Source organism: Pteronotus mesoamericanus, unplaced genomic scaffold (genome assembly GCF_021234165.1).
Source record: "Pteronotus mesoamericanus isolate MK-2021 breed Mesoamerican mustached bat unplaced genomic scaffold, CSHL_Meso_final contig_25, whole genome shotgun sequence".
Taxonomy (NCBI): Eukaryota; Metazoa; Chordata; class Mammalia; order Chiroptera; family Mormoopidae; genus Pteronotus; species Pteronotus mesoamericanus.
Window position 1 is genome coordinate 10,461,676 of NW_026555105.1, and position 18,244 is coordinate 10,479,919.

An 18,244-nucleotide genomic window follows, 5' to 3' on the forward strand; every position below is an offset into this window, starting at 1 on the left:
AAAAAAATAACAAGCAAAATTATTTTTGATCATACATTTTACTTAACCATATTTATCCAAAATGTTATCATTCCAAAATAAGTTCAATATAAAATATTTAATTTTTTTTACATTTAATTGTTTTTTTGTAATAATTCTTCAAAATCTGGTGTGTATTTTAAACTTACAGCATTTCTCAATTCAGACAAGCCAGATTTCAAGTCCTGAATAACCATATGTGGCTACTGACTATTATGTAATCCCAGTCATAGCAAACAATCTTTCACAGAAAGTCTTCTCTGATTGATAGGATATGGAGAGAGCGAATCTGTGAACATTGCGGATAGGAGAAGAAAACTAAATCCAAATTTAAACATTTAAACTTACTGCTCAACCAAAACTGGACAGCCTTTTCCCAATACAAAATAAGCAAAGCATGTAAATATCACAGGGCGGGGCTGTCAAAACTGCCACATTTAAGAGACATCAAAGAGCACACAAAGAAAAGGACCAGGAAAGGGGAAAGTCTTACAGTGGGAGAGTATGCACAAGAAAAGGCAGAGGAAAGACGATGGCATAAGAGACGAGCTCAGCGGCATTATTCTTGAAGGTAGACTTACTGTTTTATTTCGTAATCGAATAATATCAGACACGGAACCAGCCCCACAGTACTCCATCACAATCCACAAGTCTGTGTTCTTAAAATAACTGCCGTAGTATTTGACTACATGAGAGCTAGAGAAAGACACAATACGAATTAGCGGGAAAGCATTCAAACATCTCTATTAATTCATGTTGTTAAATACCTGAAAATGTCTCTGCCAAAAGATCAAGTATTCATATTTATGATTAAAATGGACACCCTCCTGATATGAATGTAAGCTAGTATAATTTTTCTGGAGGGCAGTATGTAACAAAAGTGGGTGAAAAAATGTATGGGTCCTTTAATCCAGCATTTCTAAGTCTACAATTTATCCTAAAAAAAAAAAATTTACAGATATTCAAAAAGAAATTATTATTATCATAATATTGTTTATAAAAATGAAAATTTAGATGCCATCTAAATGTCCAATATCAGGGCCCTGGCTGGTGTGGCTCAGTGGCTTGAGCGTCATCCTGCAAACTGAAAAGTGGCTGGTCGCTGGTTCCATTCCCTGTCAGGGCACATGCCTGGGTTGTGGGCCAGGTCCCCAGTTGGGGGCGTGCCAGAGGCAACTGATGGACGTTTCTCTCACACATCGATGTTTCTCTCCCTCTCTTTCTCTTCTCCCTTCCCCTCTCTCTGAAAAAATAAATAAAACATTTAAATATCTGACATTAGGGAGTTTAGTTAAAAGATAATGATATATCCATATAATGAAATAACCATGAATCCGTGGAAAATATTACAGAATACTTGATTACACAAGAAGGTTTCCTATTCATACACACACACACACACACACACACACACACACACTGCAGCTTACTAATAGTGAAACTACAAAAAGAAATATGGAAGGGTATGTATACCAAGAAGTATTTAACAATGATTATTTCTCCAAAGGGAAAAATAATTTTATTTTCTTTTTTTTATTTTTCCAAGAAGTCACATGTACTTTGGGGGCAAAAAATCTACTACAATCTATCATAAAGAAAAAATTATGGGTTTCAAGTCTGAAGAGAGATACCAAACAAGGGATTTCAAAGAAAAGTCAGACATCTCATTAAAATGAAATAATTTGCCATCTGAGAGCTACCAGCTTTAACTGGCTAGATTATCATCAGGGCTGAACAACATTGCATAATAACTGAAGATGTTAAAATCAACTCAGCTTCATTAATTCTCAGAACTTCAAGCCCTTTCATCCTTGTGAAACATGCCAATGACAAGGGCAGCAGGATAAAACCCCACCTAAGTGACTACTAATGAAGAAATGGATGAATAAATCTCTTAAGGCACATATCCCCATCTTTGCTCTCCCTTCCCTAAATTCCTGTGGTACTTATGGCCTCTACAAGGCAATTACTGTCGGGTACTTCCTGTTGGAATATGTCCTATATATCTTGTATTTTCAGCTAGATTTTCCTGTACATTTAAATGCCTGGCCTGTCCCATCAGTCCACTCCCCAAAGATGAGAGCTCAGCCCTGTATTTCTGGATAGTCCTTGTAGTACTTAGCAGAGTAGGATCTTCAAAATATCTCTTCTTTAATTACAGACCTTTGCATACCCTGTCTGGAACACAGCTCTTGCAGTTGCTCAAAAGGGGCAAAGTCCCTTAATGGAAAAAAAAAATGTAATAAAAAATAAACTATTTTTTAAAAAGTGGCAAAGTCCCAATTTGCCAACTAGAAAAAGCTCCCATAATGTATCTTGTGGAGAAGGCAAAGCAACACTGCTAACTTACTCTTGTCAAGCCAATCAAAAATACGAGGTTTTTTAAAATCTCATATTGATTAGCCACTAAAGTATAGAGACTAAAAGAAAGGGAGGCAGGGAGAAGAGATATGACTGTATTCCCGAGTTTGTGAGACTTAAGGGCTCCTCGGCCAATCTCCACCTGCCCTAATGTTAAGGGTTTATTAAAAAAAAAAAAAAAAAAAAAAAAAAAAAAAAAAGAGTTACCAAGTTGACCTGCTACCTAAGAGCTTCAGAGGAATGAAAGCAGCCTCCAGTGCTGGACTTTCTCAGTCTCCTTTCAACTCCTAGAGCTGGCTCTGCCCCTAAGTTCATGTTTCTCTCAAGCCCAAACAGCACTGAGGAAGTCTGCCCCATTGCTGTGACCGCCCATGTTGTCACGGAATTTCACAGCAAAAACCACGTGCTTTTCTGCGGTCGCCTGCTGGCCTGACTTCCTGCTACGGCATTTGACAAATCTTAGTTCCTCAAAATTAAAATACTTAGCTACTCTTAGCTTGAATAATTTCTTAAAAATTAACATTAAATACAGAAATACTAACAGTAATACAAAAATAAGTATTCTCTTTTTACAGACCTGTCTGAATATTCTACTGTTTCTAAAGCTAAAAGCATTTGAATGATCTCTTCTTAGTTGTCGCTTTAGAAATGTTTTCTCAATAGGAAGTAAGAGACCATTATAAAAAAAAAAAAGAAGGCAACATCTTCTCCGTCTTTGCCTCTTCTTCCTAGTTTTGAAAAGGGCTTACTGAAAAAAACAAAACAAAAACCTATGCAGAAATAGAAACTATAGAAGATAAGCTACTAAAATAAACTTTTTCGTATTTTTTTCTGAGAAAAACATGCATAGGGATTCCATTAAACTTTCCCTTCTGCAAAACATCTAAGTAAATGCAACTCTAGGCATCAAACTCTATGTAAATAATCACGACAAATTCAAAACCATGTTCTCTCCAAAGCATTAACCGCATGCCTTTACCTGTCACATTGCTGCATAATAGAGATTTCTTTGATTATCTCCTGCAGATCTGACTCCACAGGAACTTGCTTAATAGCCACAATCTGACCAGTTTCTTTATGAATAGCTTTGTATACGCTGCCATAGGACCTATAATTGGGGAAAGGAGAATATTTACAAAATCAAAGCAAGCCAAGAGATAAAAGTGGTAAAACACAAGCAACTTACAGTTCTAATTTATGTGCCTAAGTGCCTAATACATGCATACTTATTTATACTTGAAAAGTTGAGATAGCTAAAGCATTTTGGGGGGAAAAATTAGCATTAAGAGAACTACCACAAAATGGCATCTTAAAAACTTGACACTTAAATTGTACTGAATGTATTAGTACAAAATAAGTATTACAGTGGCCAATCTTGCATGCCTGATGTCTGCCAGAAACTGTGCATCATCTCATTTCATCCTTACAAAAAACAACGAAGAAGGAGTCATTATCCCTATTTCACAGGTAAATTTGAAAAGGCTCAGAGAGATCACAGGACTTGACCAAGGTCACATAAGTGATAAATACGTGGTTAGCCCAGGATTCGGATCCAGTTGTGACTGAATACAAAGCCTATGCTTGCTCATATCTATCCTGGGGCATAAAAGTAGAAGCCTTTGTTTTCTTGCATTCACTCTAATACCGAGAAAGAAGTCTTTCATTCCTTGCTCCTCTTACTTGGAATGAATTTTAAAACACTAGGGAAACAAATTAAATATCTAAGCCTCTTTAAATGCTAGTATCAGGTGAACAGAGCACATACATATTTTTTGCCTTCTACTCTATTTTAAGAGTATTACCAAGTAAATAAAAAGCATGTGTCCATTCAATTTGGAGGCTAAAAGAGTATCAGATTTACAATCTAAAGACCTAGAATTTTAGTTCTACCACTACTATATTTACAGATGTAGTATTAAGCCTGTTGTACCTCAATTTTCTTATCTGTAGAATGACAACAACACAAACTACTTTACAAGACAGTTGTGATGGTCAAATGTCATACCACCATCATCTTAAATAGTTCATTGGAATCCTGATGGCTGTCAGTGAAATAATGAGTAAAATGTCTTTCATGGTTCCCAAATATACCTGTTTCTTCCTACTGTCTTAGTGAGAAAATCAAAATAACAGTGCAACCTAATATATCGAAGTAGCTGAGTGCTCTAAGCTACCAAAATGGCACTCAACCACTTCAATGTGTTTTTAAAATCTATGGAAAGCCCATAAAATAATTTCTTCTCCATCAAAATCCCTTAAATTGGCAAAACTAATATAATGATCCTTAAATGTTACATAAAACTTTTCTTTTCCCCAAGAGTAAAGCAACCACTGACCATGCGGACAAGACCATTCTTCCTTGCTAAAATAATCCTCTGATTTGTTAGGGTGGTGAACCCCTGGTCCCAGGGGATAAAACACGGTAGTCCAAGCCAGCCACAATAATTCTATTTCCATCAGCAAGCGACCTAGCTCTGGATGATAAAATTTAAGGGGAATTCTGCTGACGGGTTTCTGGGAAAGACTTTCTTCCCAGGTAAGAGAGACGCACACAAGTCCCACTTTTACTTGTCACTTCCTTTCCTGTTTTGGTTACTGTCATACAAAGCATGATGCTTGAAATTAACATGGTCATCTTGAGACTATGAGAATTACACAAATGCTAAACTATTAGCAAGCCAATTACCCATTCTGGAATCTTTCAGCCCCAGATTTATTATTATTTAGTTATTAAATACCCTTATTATTTAGCCATTCTTAGTTGGGTATTCTGTCACTTTCATCCAAAGTTATTCTTGATACACTACTTCCCATACGTGTGAAAATGTCTTTATTTCACCTTTATTGTGGAATGAGTTTTGCTGGATACAGAATTCTTCTTTGACAATAGCTTTCCCTCAGCATTTTCACTGTGGTTTTCCAGCTATCACCAGAGTCTCATTTTTCAAAGGTTATCTCTCTTTCTGCAGCTTTAAAGAGTCCCTCTTTAGCCTTAACATTCTCCAATTTTACTGTAATTGAACTAGGAGTTGATTTATTTGGCACTTCAAAAACTTCTTTCATCTGAAGGCAGGTCTTTCTTCAAGTCTGGTGAATTCTCGGCTTCATCTCTTTCCTTCCTCTATCTCTTCTAGCATATCCTTCTAGAATTCCTCTTGGACCTGTATTGGGCCTCCTCAATACATGTTGTCTTCCTGGTTTCTAACACTGTATTTCTCCATGCTACATTTTGTGATCAGTCTCATTTCTATCTTTCAATTCACAAATTCTCAAACAGCTAGTTTGCTGTTTATCCAATTTATTAGGCTTTTAGAACTTAAGTAATTGTGGTTTTCATTGTCGAGATCCTCCACTTTTAGTTATTCATGGGGCTAACTGTTCATGTTAATGATCTTGCGTTCTTTTAAGGGTGTTATTACCTCCTTTTATCTTTTTTAAAATCATAAACATGTTAAATCTCTTCCCAGATTGCTCCATTATTTCTACTTCTTTGTTACATCTGCTGATTATCTCTTGGTGGTGGATTTCCTTGCATAAATTTCCTTTTACCTTGAATGATTTTCCTCTACATAATGCTCATGGTCATGAATACTCCATGACATCATGATGGTTTCATAGTTCCCAAAGCCCAGTCACCCAGGCTTTACAATTTAAACCAGATCTTGTATTAGGAGTTCGCGGGTTTTGCCCCCTCAAGAGATCATACCTGAATGCAGCCAGGCCCAGTTCCTATTGTCAGACCAGTGCCTCCCTTTTGCCCCGGGCTGCAGGCAAATGATTTTGTACTTTCCAGTGGTGATCAGACAAATGTATTTAAGCTTTAGTTCATAGATGCAGAGCTTTGGCCCAGCCCACAACTTCATGTAGGAAGCCCACTTGCAATCTCCTGACGTGGACAGACATGCTTTGACCCCCTTCTTACTATTACAGATACCTTTTCTATCATTGATACATGGCTGGCTACACATCCTAATGTTTAAAAAATAATTTCCATTCATTCTTATATATCTGAAATAGAACAGAGAGATTCTGCAAAAGTCACTCAGCAATGAAGACCAGAACAATCTCCATGCTTCCCTATGCTATCTTGATAGCAAAGAAAACTCTGATAGCTCACAGGAGCAATTACGATTCAAGATTCTACATACTGCACTCACAGGAACCCAAAGAGGATTTAGAAGGCTTCAGCAATCATGCTCACTCACAAGCAAGTCTCTTATGACCTGATTTTCTGCAACAAAACTAAGTGGCTCAATATATTTTAACCAGCAAAGATGGTGGGGAAGTAGGTGTTTCTCATAAGCCATGCAAGGCAAGGATCAATGTAGAAAAACAGAAATATCTGAGGGCAAATTAACCAGATATAAATCTTAACATTACCACTCACTGGCTATGAAACCACAGGCACGATGTTATCATCTTATGATAAAAACCTGAATCAGTCAATGTGTAGACTGTTACATAAAATAAAAGGCAAAAGGCACTAAGCTCAAATTCAAAATACTTTCCAAGTGCTATTTTCCAGGCCATTCTGGTCTGGAGCTTTGGCTCTACTGCTCCGCAGATCCACACAATTTCCTTAAAATGCAGACTGACTGCAGCCTTTAGGATCCTATACAGTCCTTCAGCCGTAGCTCATTCCACAAGGCACAAATTAGTGAGAGTTCACAATCCATTCATTTTCCAGAACAGTTTAAGGATGGCATCACAGTTTGTGTTGAGAAAGTAAGTGCGGTTAAGATCTTCCTTCAGGATTTTGCTTGTTAAATAAGGCTTGACGAGGTTCATTCAGCCATAGTGACAGACATCCAAGTATCTGTGGTACCATTCAAAAGAACAACATAGGAAGAAAGACTTGAAGCATTACTTGTTTTCTTCCTGGTAATATTTTTCTAGGGAAATTTCCATAGATGAAGATATCCATAGATCTAAAACAAAATAAAAAATAATCATAATTAGCTTAGTTTTTCCTTACAGTATATTCCTGATACATTCTGCCTGTGGTTTTCTTTTGACATTCCCCAGACCCAATCAACCTAAACAGAGCTCCCTTCAAGAACAACTAAATATAATTAAAGACTTAAGATTTAACTTTATTTGACATGAGAAGGTCTGAAAAATGCTGCCGCTGATACAGCTAAAAATAAAGTAATAGCTGCCACTTACTGAGCACTTACCATGTGACAAGCACTGTATTAAGTAATTAATACTTGGCATAACCCTACAAGGGAGATACTAATATCCCCACTTTATAGCTGTCATAAAATGTAATCCTTGTAATCTCATGTAATACTTGACTTAACCCTATGAGGGAGATACTAATATCCTTGTTTTATAGCTGAGACTTGTAAACCTTCAAAATATTAAGCAATTTTCTCAGGCTCACTCATTTATTATGACTAATAGAGCAAGAATTTTAACACAGGTCTGCCTGACTTCAGAGTCTATACTCTTACTACTGTTAAGACACTTTTATTAAAAAATCAAAGAAACAAATCGGTTACATAGTCAGTTATCTTACCCACCCCTTATCTTATTCAAAACATAACCTGTGAGCATTATTAGATTACGGGCCTCGGACTCATTTCTCGGAGGGAAACAGCAAGGATGCCGAGCTAAAGCTGAAAGAGGCAGGCAATCGATGGAGAGGATCGCCATTCTCCTGTACCTTTAAATGCTGCCAAGTCAACAGCAGTCTTCAGATTCATCTTGAACGTGTCTTTAGTCAGCACAGATGGCGTCCCCTTTCATTTTCCTTCTCTGCTGGATTTCTCGCTTGATTTCAGAGACTATTTTTCCAACTTACAAAGAGATGATGACTAATTTTTTTACATGGAGATAATCCATGAAAAAACCTATTCCATGTCATCCAAGAGGGGGTTTAACATAAATGACACTAAACCCTAAAAGAATTCAATGACATATAAGATGTGATTTTAAAGAGCATATAGTAATTAGACAACAGACATTTAAAATCAGAACATACAGTAAAAAGACAATAGATATTTTTTAAAGTTAATAATTTCAGGTCTTCTCTTGAGCCAGTCCTCCCTAAAGACTGAACACACACACACACACACACACACACACACACACACACACACACTTATTTGCTTATATATACAAACTATTTCTGAAGGATACATAAAAAAACTGTTATACTGGTTGTGTCTGGCTGAGAGATAGAAGGGGCAGATTTTTTTCACTGTAAACACGTTTATGCTGTTTGGATCTTGAATATGAATTACCTATTCAAAAATTAACAACAATAAAAACTTAAGACAGGATATTTTAAATATCCCAGTAATAGGAGAACAAAAAAACACACAAGAAATAAAAGGATATGTAAACATACAAAAAATTATGATGCAACCTTTATGTATCATGAAAGTCGATAATGACCACTAGCGATTACTAAAATATCACTTCACTGTATATTATAAACTCACTCACAAATCTGTGTTTCAAGAAGTCCACTAGTTCCCAACCTGGGATTTTGGATCTCTTAGGAAGCTATAAAACTAGTGATAGTCCTTCATTTATTTACTATATTTCACAATGTTGTGCTAATTAAAATGCTGAATTACATTCCTTATTGAGACGAACTATTACATATCAATCAGAAGCTATGAACTACAAATAAAAAGGTCTAATAAAATATTTTAAATGAAGTATAAACTAATGAGTGTTATCAGTTAAATAGATAAAATCATGCAAATCATGGATTCTACAAGATTTAAAAAAAAAAAAAAGGAATGCCCTTAGTGTTGAAAAGAGGAATTACTAAATCCGTCTATAGCAGTGACTGGGAAAAAGAGGGAAAGCGCTGTCCAAGCTGTAAATTTACCTCCCACCCCACCTAGAGCAGTGCCAATATGCCCCATTCCCTTTTCTTCTCCTTAGGTTTGCAAAAGATTGCCGTAAGAAGGGTTCTGGTGTTGGGGGAAGAAAATGACTGCGAACTATCGGCCTACCCCTATTTTCTGTACACTCACCCTTCTCCAAGTTTCTCTAAGACATCAAACACTTCTTCTGGCTGTTTAGTTAAACTGTCTTCATCCAACTTTTTCAGCTGCCTGTGAATGAAGAAATACAAACACAAAATACATCTTACTTGGCTAGCAATTCAAACACAAAAGACATTATTTATTTGACAATGAGTGTCTTAGGAATTTCTCTATGGAATCTTCACTAGTATACAACAACAAAGGTTAACGAAGAGAATTTTAAGGGACGGAGGAGGGCTGTCCTATGGAAGTATAACATGAGTCACTCTGATGAGCACAATCAGGGCGGGATGGTGGAGAGCTACTGAGGCAAACTTCAGCCCGAGAAGTGTAAGAGTTTTTTAACAATAAAGGTACTTCTAAAGTGGTTTAGATGGCCTTAAGGAGTCCCTAGATCCCCATCACTGGAGATTTTAAGCAGAAAATAAATTGTCGTGTGGCTGAAATGCTGCTAGAATCGATTTAAGCACTAGATGTAACCTTTAAAATTCATTTAAATCTTAAGATTCCATGAATTAAAATGGAATAACTATCTCTTCAGAAAAGAGGTTTAATGTAAGGTTAACTATGAATTGAAATATGTCTTTAGACTGGAGGCCAAGGAAGACAGAGGAAAAAAACTCTTGCTCTCCATTAACAAGCTGTTGATAATTTTGTTGAAATAGAGATTCTGCAGGTATCACAGGAACACGTAATGGAAAGCATTATGCTTAGACATGAAAAATAACTAGGCAGCTGAGAGTTTCAATTCATATGACACCTCTGACTAACCGCCCAAATCAAATATATATGGTTGCTTACAACTTCCAGATAATCCAGATTTTTCTGACTATGCTAGACAATGGTAACAAACATGGGAGGTTATAAATTAACAATATTTTTTTAAAACTCTGAGACCTCTGAAAATTATTAATGGGTTTATTGAAGGAGCTTGCTAAGGAATACTTGTGTGTGTGTGTATCTTCTACACAGTGACTTCCTGAAACTACAAAGGACAACAAAGAAAAGAAAGCTCAGGAAATGGTGAAATATGGAAGTAGTCACACTGGAGATTTCTTTGTAAAGAAAAAGGTTTAAACTAGCTGAACAATACCAATTTTTACAGGAAAAAAAACCCCTTAAATTTTAAAAATACACGCACACATAAATATGTAACTTCCCAGAGAAAATAATAAAACCAGAAAACGAAAACAAAAATAAAACTCTAAACATGTCGAGTGTATTTACCAGCAAACACTGATCTCAAAAGGACAGCTTTATAGAATTTTCTAAGTATCAAAGACTACGTACTAGAGAAATGCAGTCTTGCTCCAAGTCAATAATTACCATAACTTGAAAATTAACGTAACAAAATAGGCATGTTGACCTTTGAAAAAAATCAAAAGGTCCTAAATATTAAATTCCACTGACATCATTAAAAACTCCCAGCTTCCCAACATAAAGGGCTGAAGTGAAACTCCTCTTAAAACTTCAGCAGTGACATTTCTATGAACTCAGAAGTTAGAATGACATCTCATAAATCAGGGGGTTTCTGGAAGCACTGAATATATACCTACATAAACAACAGACAATACCTCATTCCTCAAGTATAATTAAAGTTTTATAAACAGCTTATATAAAGGAAGATCGAATGTGTTCTTTTGAAGTGTTCACTCTGTGGTTTGCAGAAAGCAAACCTCCCGATTCCGGCTGCCCAGGGAGGATGGCAGCGCAGCAGAGGAAACCGCTGCTGCCCAGAGAGAGACAGCTGCGAGCCTCTGATAGTACTTTGACACGTCAAACTTGATGTGACTACTCAGATACTTTTTAAAAACAATCTAAGCGCTCTTTTGTTTGTTTGAGGCTGGTCTTAAGAGATCTTTATATCACCAGTGCCTGATAACCCAGAGGTGGTCAATAAATACTTGCTAAATCGATTAACAAATACAATGAGGGGAATCATAAACTTTTATCAGCAGTCTTTGGGAGTTCCCAATATAAAACAGAATTTCATCCTAAGAAGTACCAGGGGATTATCAACAAACAGGATTTCTATGGAAACTGTTTTGATAAGTGACTTAGTGATATTTTATACCATGACTCTTCCTGGAAGCAGTACCATCACAACAGCCCAACGCTGATGATTCAGCTCTCTCGGCTAGGACTTCCCCAGGTCCTAGGTAGTTTCACGGCTTGCTCATAAGTGAACAGGCCTGGCCGACACATCCTGCACGGACCAAATACCAACGGATACTTTTCTCTTAGGTCAGACGGCCACGTGGATGGCTAGCATCCCAGAAATGCACTCTACACCTTCCGCCACACTATTATCTAATGGCAACTCACTTTAAAAATCAACCTCCTACATGATCATCAACTTTAATCTATCATCACTCATTTAGTCACACACAAATGTCAAACTCATGAACACAAAGAGTATTTCCTGCATTGGGACTCCTATCCCTTGCTGGAAACACATGCTGTCTGGATCTCTGAAAAGATACATGTACCTTTCCAAGCACAAATTGGGGTGGTTATCAAATAGTTACTCACAGGTTTGGCTAAATCTCAAACTTCTTTCTCCCATCTTATAACTCTAGTAAGGTTCATTTTATTTATGTAAATGCATCCCTCTTTCCACACAGGATTTGATATAGGTGGGTTACAACAAAAAACACAAGATAAATTGATGAAGTTTTTTTTTAATGATAATAAAATCGGTGTGTTCCCACCCCCTCAATTCATATGTTGAAGTAACCCTGAAAGTGACTATTTGGAGGCAGGGCCTTTAAAGAGTTAATTAAGGGAAAATTAGGTCATATGGGGTGGGTCCTAATACAACAGGACTGGTGTCTTTAAGAAGGGAGATGAGGACACAAGACAGGTACAAAGCGAAGGTGGCATGAAGACATAAAAAGGGGATAGCCATCTACAAGCCAGGGAGACAGGCCTCAAAAGACTTGCAGACACCTTGATCTCAGGCTTCCAGCCTCCAGAACTGTGAGAAAATAAATTTCTATGATCTAAGTGACTCAGTCGGCAAAACTGCACTGCAGTCCTAACAACCAGTACAAATGATAATAAATTAATCTGCTTCAAACTAAGCAGTTCACTAGTTATGAGAGCAAGAAAGCACCCGTCGTTCAAAAATTCGGCCCTGCAACGCTCTTCTCTTGCACATTTAACACATTTTTAAAATCCAAAAGGCATAGGAATGAGTGTCAGGAAAAAAAAAATTTTACTCTTTTGCCTAAGATTAGACAAGGCAAAGGCAGAAACAAAACTCAGACACCTAATCCTCTTTTAAATTAAAGCAAAGCCTCAGAGAAAGAATGAACGTTTCAGGAAGATATAATCAGTGTACATTTATAACTGGATCACCATGGCGCTTTAGAAAATCTTGTTGACATATACAAGGCCCTGGGAAATAGGGGTACTTCCAGACACACATCAGAAAGAGCCTGTTAAGAGCATGGACTTTGGACCATGCTGCCTGATTAAAATCCCAGCTCTGCCACTTACTAACTGTGGGATCTCCAGCAAATCACTAACCTCTCTGTGCCTCAGTTTTATCACCTGTAAAATAGTGATACAGAAATAACCACCTCCTCATAGGACTGTTGTGAGGACCAAATGAGTCAGTAAGAGGTTGAATCACATGACATTACCATTTTTATAGGTCAAAAATGGTCAAATGTCAGCAATTTCATATGGTTCGACAGGAGACACGGAATGCACTGAGCACAGTGTCTGGCATACAGTAAGTGCTGTATGAGGGTAAAAATGATTATTATTTCGGTCTCAGCGCACCACAGTGGGATGTCCAATGCAACCAGCTATTTGCTTTCTGCAGTGTTTGTGCACTTCAAACCCCAAGTGTGCAGCCCAGGCTGCCAATCCCTTCCCTTCATCTCTTTATTGCCCTGCACTCCCACACACGGAACACTTCCTACTTTAGTGCTCATTCTGCTGCAGGAAGTCAGAGGTCTCCATGAAACAGAAGCTAACTACTTTGCACCTTGGAGAAGCATGATTCCCTCAAATCACTACTGTCTCCTTTTCTCCAAACGCAGCCGAGTGACAGAAGACCCTGGTGTCCCCAACAGAGCAAAACAACAATACAACTGCAACCAACCCAGAGGTTCAGACTTTCTAGGCTCAGCTATCTTCCTGATCTTGACTTAAAACAATTCCAGGTAGCCTAGGATCTGGGGCTGTTACTCACAAAACAATAGAGGCCTGAAAAGGGCAGAGACCTGGACCTAGAGCAAAGAAGGAAACTCCCAGGACTGCGTCTCAACTCTTCTAGGCCTCAATTTGCCCATCTTGAACACATTCTCTTATTTCCTTATCTACCTCCCAACAGAGTTTTTAAGAGTTGTGGAGGATGGGAGGAAAGTAAGTATACCAGGTATCAGGAATGAAAGATGCCATTATCATTTTAGAGTGAGGACACTATGAAGACCATCTTCTTAAATGCTATCCTCCAAGAAACCCTCTCTGGCTAGATCTTTACCCTTTCTTGGTACACCTTCAGCCTTAGGAGCAAAGCTTTCCCCCTCATCAGATCCTCCCCCCACAGCACCCCTCAGGTGGGGCTCCCTCCCTTACAAAGCCCACTCAGCCTTCCTCTCTGCTTGTCCGGATCCATCCTTTAGACCTCTCATACGGTCTCATGTTACTTCCGTATTGCCCCCTATCTCAGTGAGTCCCTTCTACCAGAGCCTTCCCCCTGGACCCACCGCGCCCTCAGCAGGTGCTCTCCCTAACTTGTCCCCGCGTTCCTCAGCAGCTACTGACTTTAGCGGTGCCCTCCTACGCCCTAGAATGTCCCCCACAGTAAGTACTCTACCCAAAAAGCCTCACGTTTATCCCCTTCATCGCGTGCACCTCTCTGCCGGACCCCCACACGCCAGAGGTCCCCCATTCAGCAGGTGCCCTATCAGCCGGGTCGCCACGCCCCGCAGGTCCCTTCTCTCCCGGGGCTTGCACACGGATGTCTCTCCTCCGCCAGTTCCCGCCTTTCCTTCCCCGATCCCCTTCCTCTTAGCCAGTGGCCCCTCACCGGCGCGGCGGATTCCTCAGCTGCACCGTCTCCATGGCGCTGCCGGCAGCGGCCCAGACCCGCTCACTGCTTCATCCTCCCCCGGGACCTCCCACAGACCGCCCCGAAGACCCTCCCACACTTCCGCTTTCCGCCCATACCGGAAGCTGAGCGAGCGCCGGGGCCCTGGGCGGGGCCGTGCGGACGCGGCCTCGGGTCACGTGGTGGGCCGGGGCGTGGACCCTGAACTGTGGAGGCAGGGAGGTTTCCAGGCAGTGTCTTCTGCCAGGCTCCAGCCGTCATCGGGCGTTGTCTCTTTGCGACGCTGTCTGCCGGAGGCAGTGGGTCACCAGGCCCGGAATCCAGCTCTGCTTTGGCCCCGGCCCCTCATTTCTTAGATGCTGAGGCTTCGTGCGAAGCGCCGGCTTGATAAGAGCTGTGGATTCTTAACAAGCCAAGTTGTACGCGATTCCTGGGAAGCGCTGCGGCTCCAGGGACTCCTGGAGGTATTGGTGGTTTTCTAGCTTTCTTACCCGGTAGAATTCTTCTTCCAGATGGAGGCCGGACCCTGCATACTCTGTCTTTGGATGTCATAGAGCATCAGTCCGCAAATTGCTCCACGCTCGCTCTTAATTGCCTCACCTTTGAGTCACTTCGCAGACATAAAAATAGCTAACGTTTATTAAGCTCTTGCCATATATTGCTTTCATATAGTATCTCATTTAATCATATCAAGCCTGTAACGTTATTCCCAATTTTATGTATTACCTGCCACAGTCTTACTACGCCCTCAGTGCTTTACTAATATTAACTCATTTAATATTCCTATCAACTCCATAAGGTAAGTACACTTATTATTCTCATAAGGTCGCAGAGGTGAAGATCGCAGAGCTAATAGTATAGGTTTAGGGATTTAAAGTCAGGTTAGTCTGATTCTAGAGCGTGTACCACCAAACTGGATAGCCACTGATGTGTACCCTCTGATTGGACTTGAGAGAGAGCTTCCTTTCCTCAGAGCTCTAGTTTCAGCTGTTGCCATTGGTAAATCCTCAGTTGCCAACACCATCGCTGAGTGTTAGGAAAAAGGCAGATGCCATCCAATTTACCATGGAGACAGTTCAGGAGACAACTTACCCAGAGCAATCTTTCACTTTTTAATTGTCCTGCTCTCCCCAAAGGTATGCCATCTACAAAACCTAACACCTGAGCAACCACCTTTGAGGGCCACCCAGGTATGTGGCACCCTATATTCTAAAAATGGGATAATGGAGCCATTACTCTTCCACAGGAAGAAAATATTTACTGAGGATCTACGATGTACCAGTTACAGTGCTAGATTGTCACTTAATCTTTAAAACAACACTGTGAAGTAAGAATTATTATCTACAGTTTACAGGTAAGGAAGCTAAGACGCATACATGCACAGCTAGTGAGAGCAAAGATTTTAACCCAAGATTCTCCTAACTCCACAAAAATCCATGTTTTATTTGCCACTTTGCTCTATTAGAAATCTGTACAAATGGCAGTGGGAGCCCTGAGGAAGTAAAGATCAAGGAGAGTTTCTGCGAAGTTCAGGAAGCCATCACAGGTCCGTCCTGCAAGAAGTCAATTTTCTGTCCTCTGAAATCCCGAGCAGGTTTCCTTTTCGACCCTACCTTTTACCTTATGTTCAGGCCTTGCTGCCCAGTAAATTCCCTCCTCGAAGGATCTAACCTCCCATTGTGCCCCCAAACTCATCCCTGTAGATGAGTAGGTACTCAATAAATATTTTAAAAGATAAGTGTTAGTTTATCAGTTCACAATGTCAAACATCCCTTCTTTGTCCCCTTCCCAGGATTTTTCCAAAAGATAGACATTAGCTTTGGAAGGTACAAAATGTCTTTTCCACTGTGGAAGAAGCCCCAAAGGCCCTCCCAGTTTCAAGGAGAGCAGACACATATTCTATCTCTCGATGGGGGAGTGGGAATATTGTTGTGGCCATTTTTGGAAAATGCAGTTTGCCACAAGTGTACTTGTGTGGTATACCACTTAGAATGTATTCAGTTGCAAGCAACTGGAAAAAAAGAAATCCCAAACATGTAAGTGGTGACTTAAAGCACCATGACACTTGGTGTTTATTAGTTCAAGGTTGGCTCAGCGGCTTAACAATGTCAATTTCATCCTCTTTCCTACTCAGCCTGTTGGTTTTTCATATTTGTGTACTTATTGTTTATAAAATGTCTACCACACCTCCAGGTATCATGTCCTGAACCCAACACTACCCAAAGCAGAGAAAGAGCAAAAGAAGCTATTTTGAAGTCTCTCGTTACAGGAAGAAAACTTTCCCATGTACACCCAGCAGACATCCTTTTACCTCTTTGGTCAGATCAGATCACATCTCACCCCTTGACCAAGCACTGGCAAAAGAGAAGAAGATTATTATTGTTGTTAGGTGTTAACCCAGGGAATACACCTGTTAAGAGGGGCTCCTGGTGGCTAACTGGGCTCAAATTTATAAACAGAGCCTAGCAGCTGGTGCTACACGGGGGTCTCTCACTCGTGCCATACTTCACAGAAAAGCCACATTGAACTGCCTGCAGATTGCACTGTGTTCCTGCTAGCAGAGCTGATCCTTATAAAAGAGTTCCTGGGATTAAATTCTACCAATAGGACTGAGATTTTTCCATTGCCAATGGAATTGCACATCTATATCCTTATTTGCATCTTCATCGACCAGTAAGGGTGGCTCCATTGTGACCAGTTAAGATGGTGCTATTTGGACCATTCATACTGTGAGGATTTGAAGTCCTTATTTGCATAGAAATGGGCCAATCAGTAGCAGGGGGTGGGCACTCTTCTTTATATAAGTCCAGCTACCTGGACCCGCTCTGGGGACTCACTTTCTGTTTTCCATTGAGGGCAACATTTCTTTGTCTGAAACCATAACACCAAAGCCACTTCATGCCTAGCCCTCTTCACCACTAAACTGTTCCACAATTGAGCTGTTTGTACTGAACAAAGTCTCCCCTTTACCAGGTCCCAAATTGGTGTTAAATTGGCATGATAGCCTTTGATTGACAGTTTAGAGAAATCTTGGATCATTTCCTGGGCCAGGAGAATCTCAGGCAAAATTTAGACTCTGAGAGGAAAGATGTATGCTGTCAAGTAGATAGCCAATGGGAGGTGTGTCACATCTGGCTCTCCTGCCACATTAAATGTTCATTCTTTCTTCTTCTATGGGGCCTGAGCTGGGCTGATAGGATTCAGGTGGAACAGTCGCCCAACCCTCAGCAAGTTCATAGTCTGGTGGGTTAAGAGTTAAAACAAATAATTTTAACTAGAGTCCTGAAGACAGACCAGGCCTTTGTCAACAAACTTCCTAAGTGCATGTTGGGTGCCAGGTTCTATTAGGTCTTGGGCAGACATAGATAAAGACCTACTTCCTGCCTTTAAAGGCCTCAAAGTCTGAGAAAAACTGTAAACTGACAATCACGGAGTGTTAAGTGCTAAATTAGGGTATCCCAGGAGCAATAGAAGGAGAGGAGGGAGGAGTATTCATAGGAGTTTTCATAAGTGGTATTTGAGTTGATTATAGGTTGTCAGGAGAAGGCAAGAGAAAAAGTATTTGGGAAAAAACTCCAGGCGAGGGGAGAATAAGCAAAGGTTAGGAAGCAAGAGAAACAGCATAATGTATGCAGGTAGCAAAAAGCAGTTTTTAAAAATGGGGTATTGAGTGGAACATAAAGTCAGATGAAGCTAAAGATAAGCTGGTTTCCTTCAGCGAAAGATCTTAGTCAACTTGTCAGTGCATTCAGTTATATATATATAATGTCTATAAAGCACAAGGTGCTAGTTT

General features: G+C 39.8%; 1 protein-coding gene and 1 long non-coding RNA gene across 2 annotated transcripts in view; one reads left to right on the forward strand and one right to left on the reverse strand.

The window, feature by feature from the left end:
• Nucleotides 1-14,529, reverse strand: part of STK4 (serine/threonine kinase 4) — an 85,307-nt gene extending 70,778 nt beyond the window's left edge. Inside the window, exons 1-4 of the mRNA XM_054573697.1 lie at nucleotides 14,431-14,529; nucleotides 9,375-9,455; nucleotides 3,359-3,487; nucleotides 600-714 (exon numbers count right to left, since the gene is read on the reverse strand). Coding sequence (XP_054429672.1) covers nucleotides 600-714; nucleotides 3,359-3,487; nucleotides 9,375-9,455; nucleotides 14,431-14,465 — 360 coding nt within the window. The 5' untranslated portion in view covers nucleotides 14,466-14,529. The remainder of the gene's footprint in view (nucleotides 1-599; nucleotides 715-3,358; nucleotides 3,488-9,374; nucleotides 9,456-14,430) is intronic.
• Nucleotides 14,530-14,651: 122 nt separating this feature from the next.
• On the forward strand, nucleotides 14,652-16,132 carry LOC129070673 (uncharacterized). The gene is made up of 3 exons (XR_008529143.1): nucleotides 14,652-14,915; nucleotides 15,698-15,805; nucleotides 15,917-16,132. It is a non-coding gene; the product is annotated as an uncharacterized LOC129070673 (long non-coding RNA).
• Nucleotides 16,133-18,244: the final 2,112 nt, after the last annotated feature.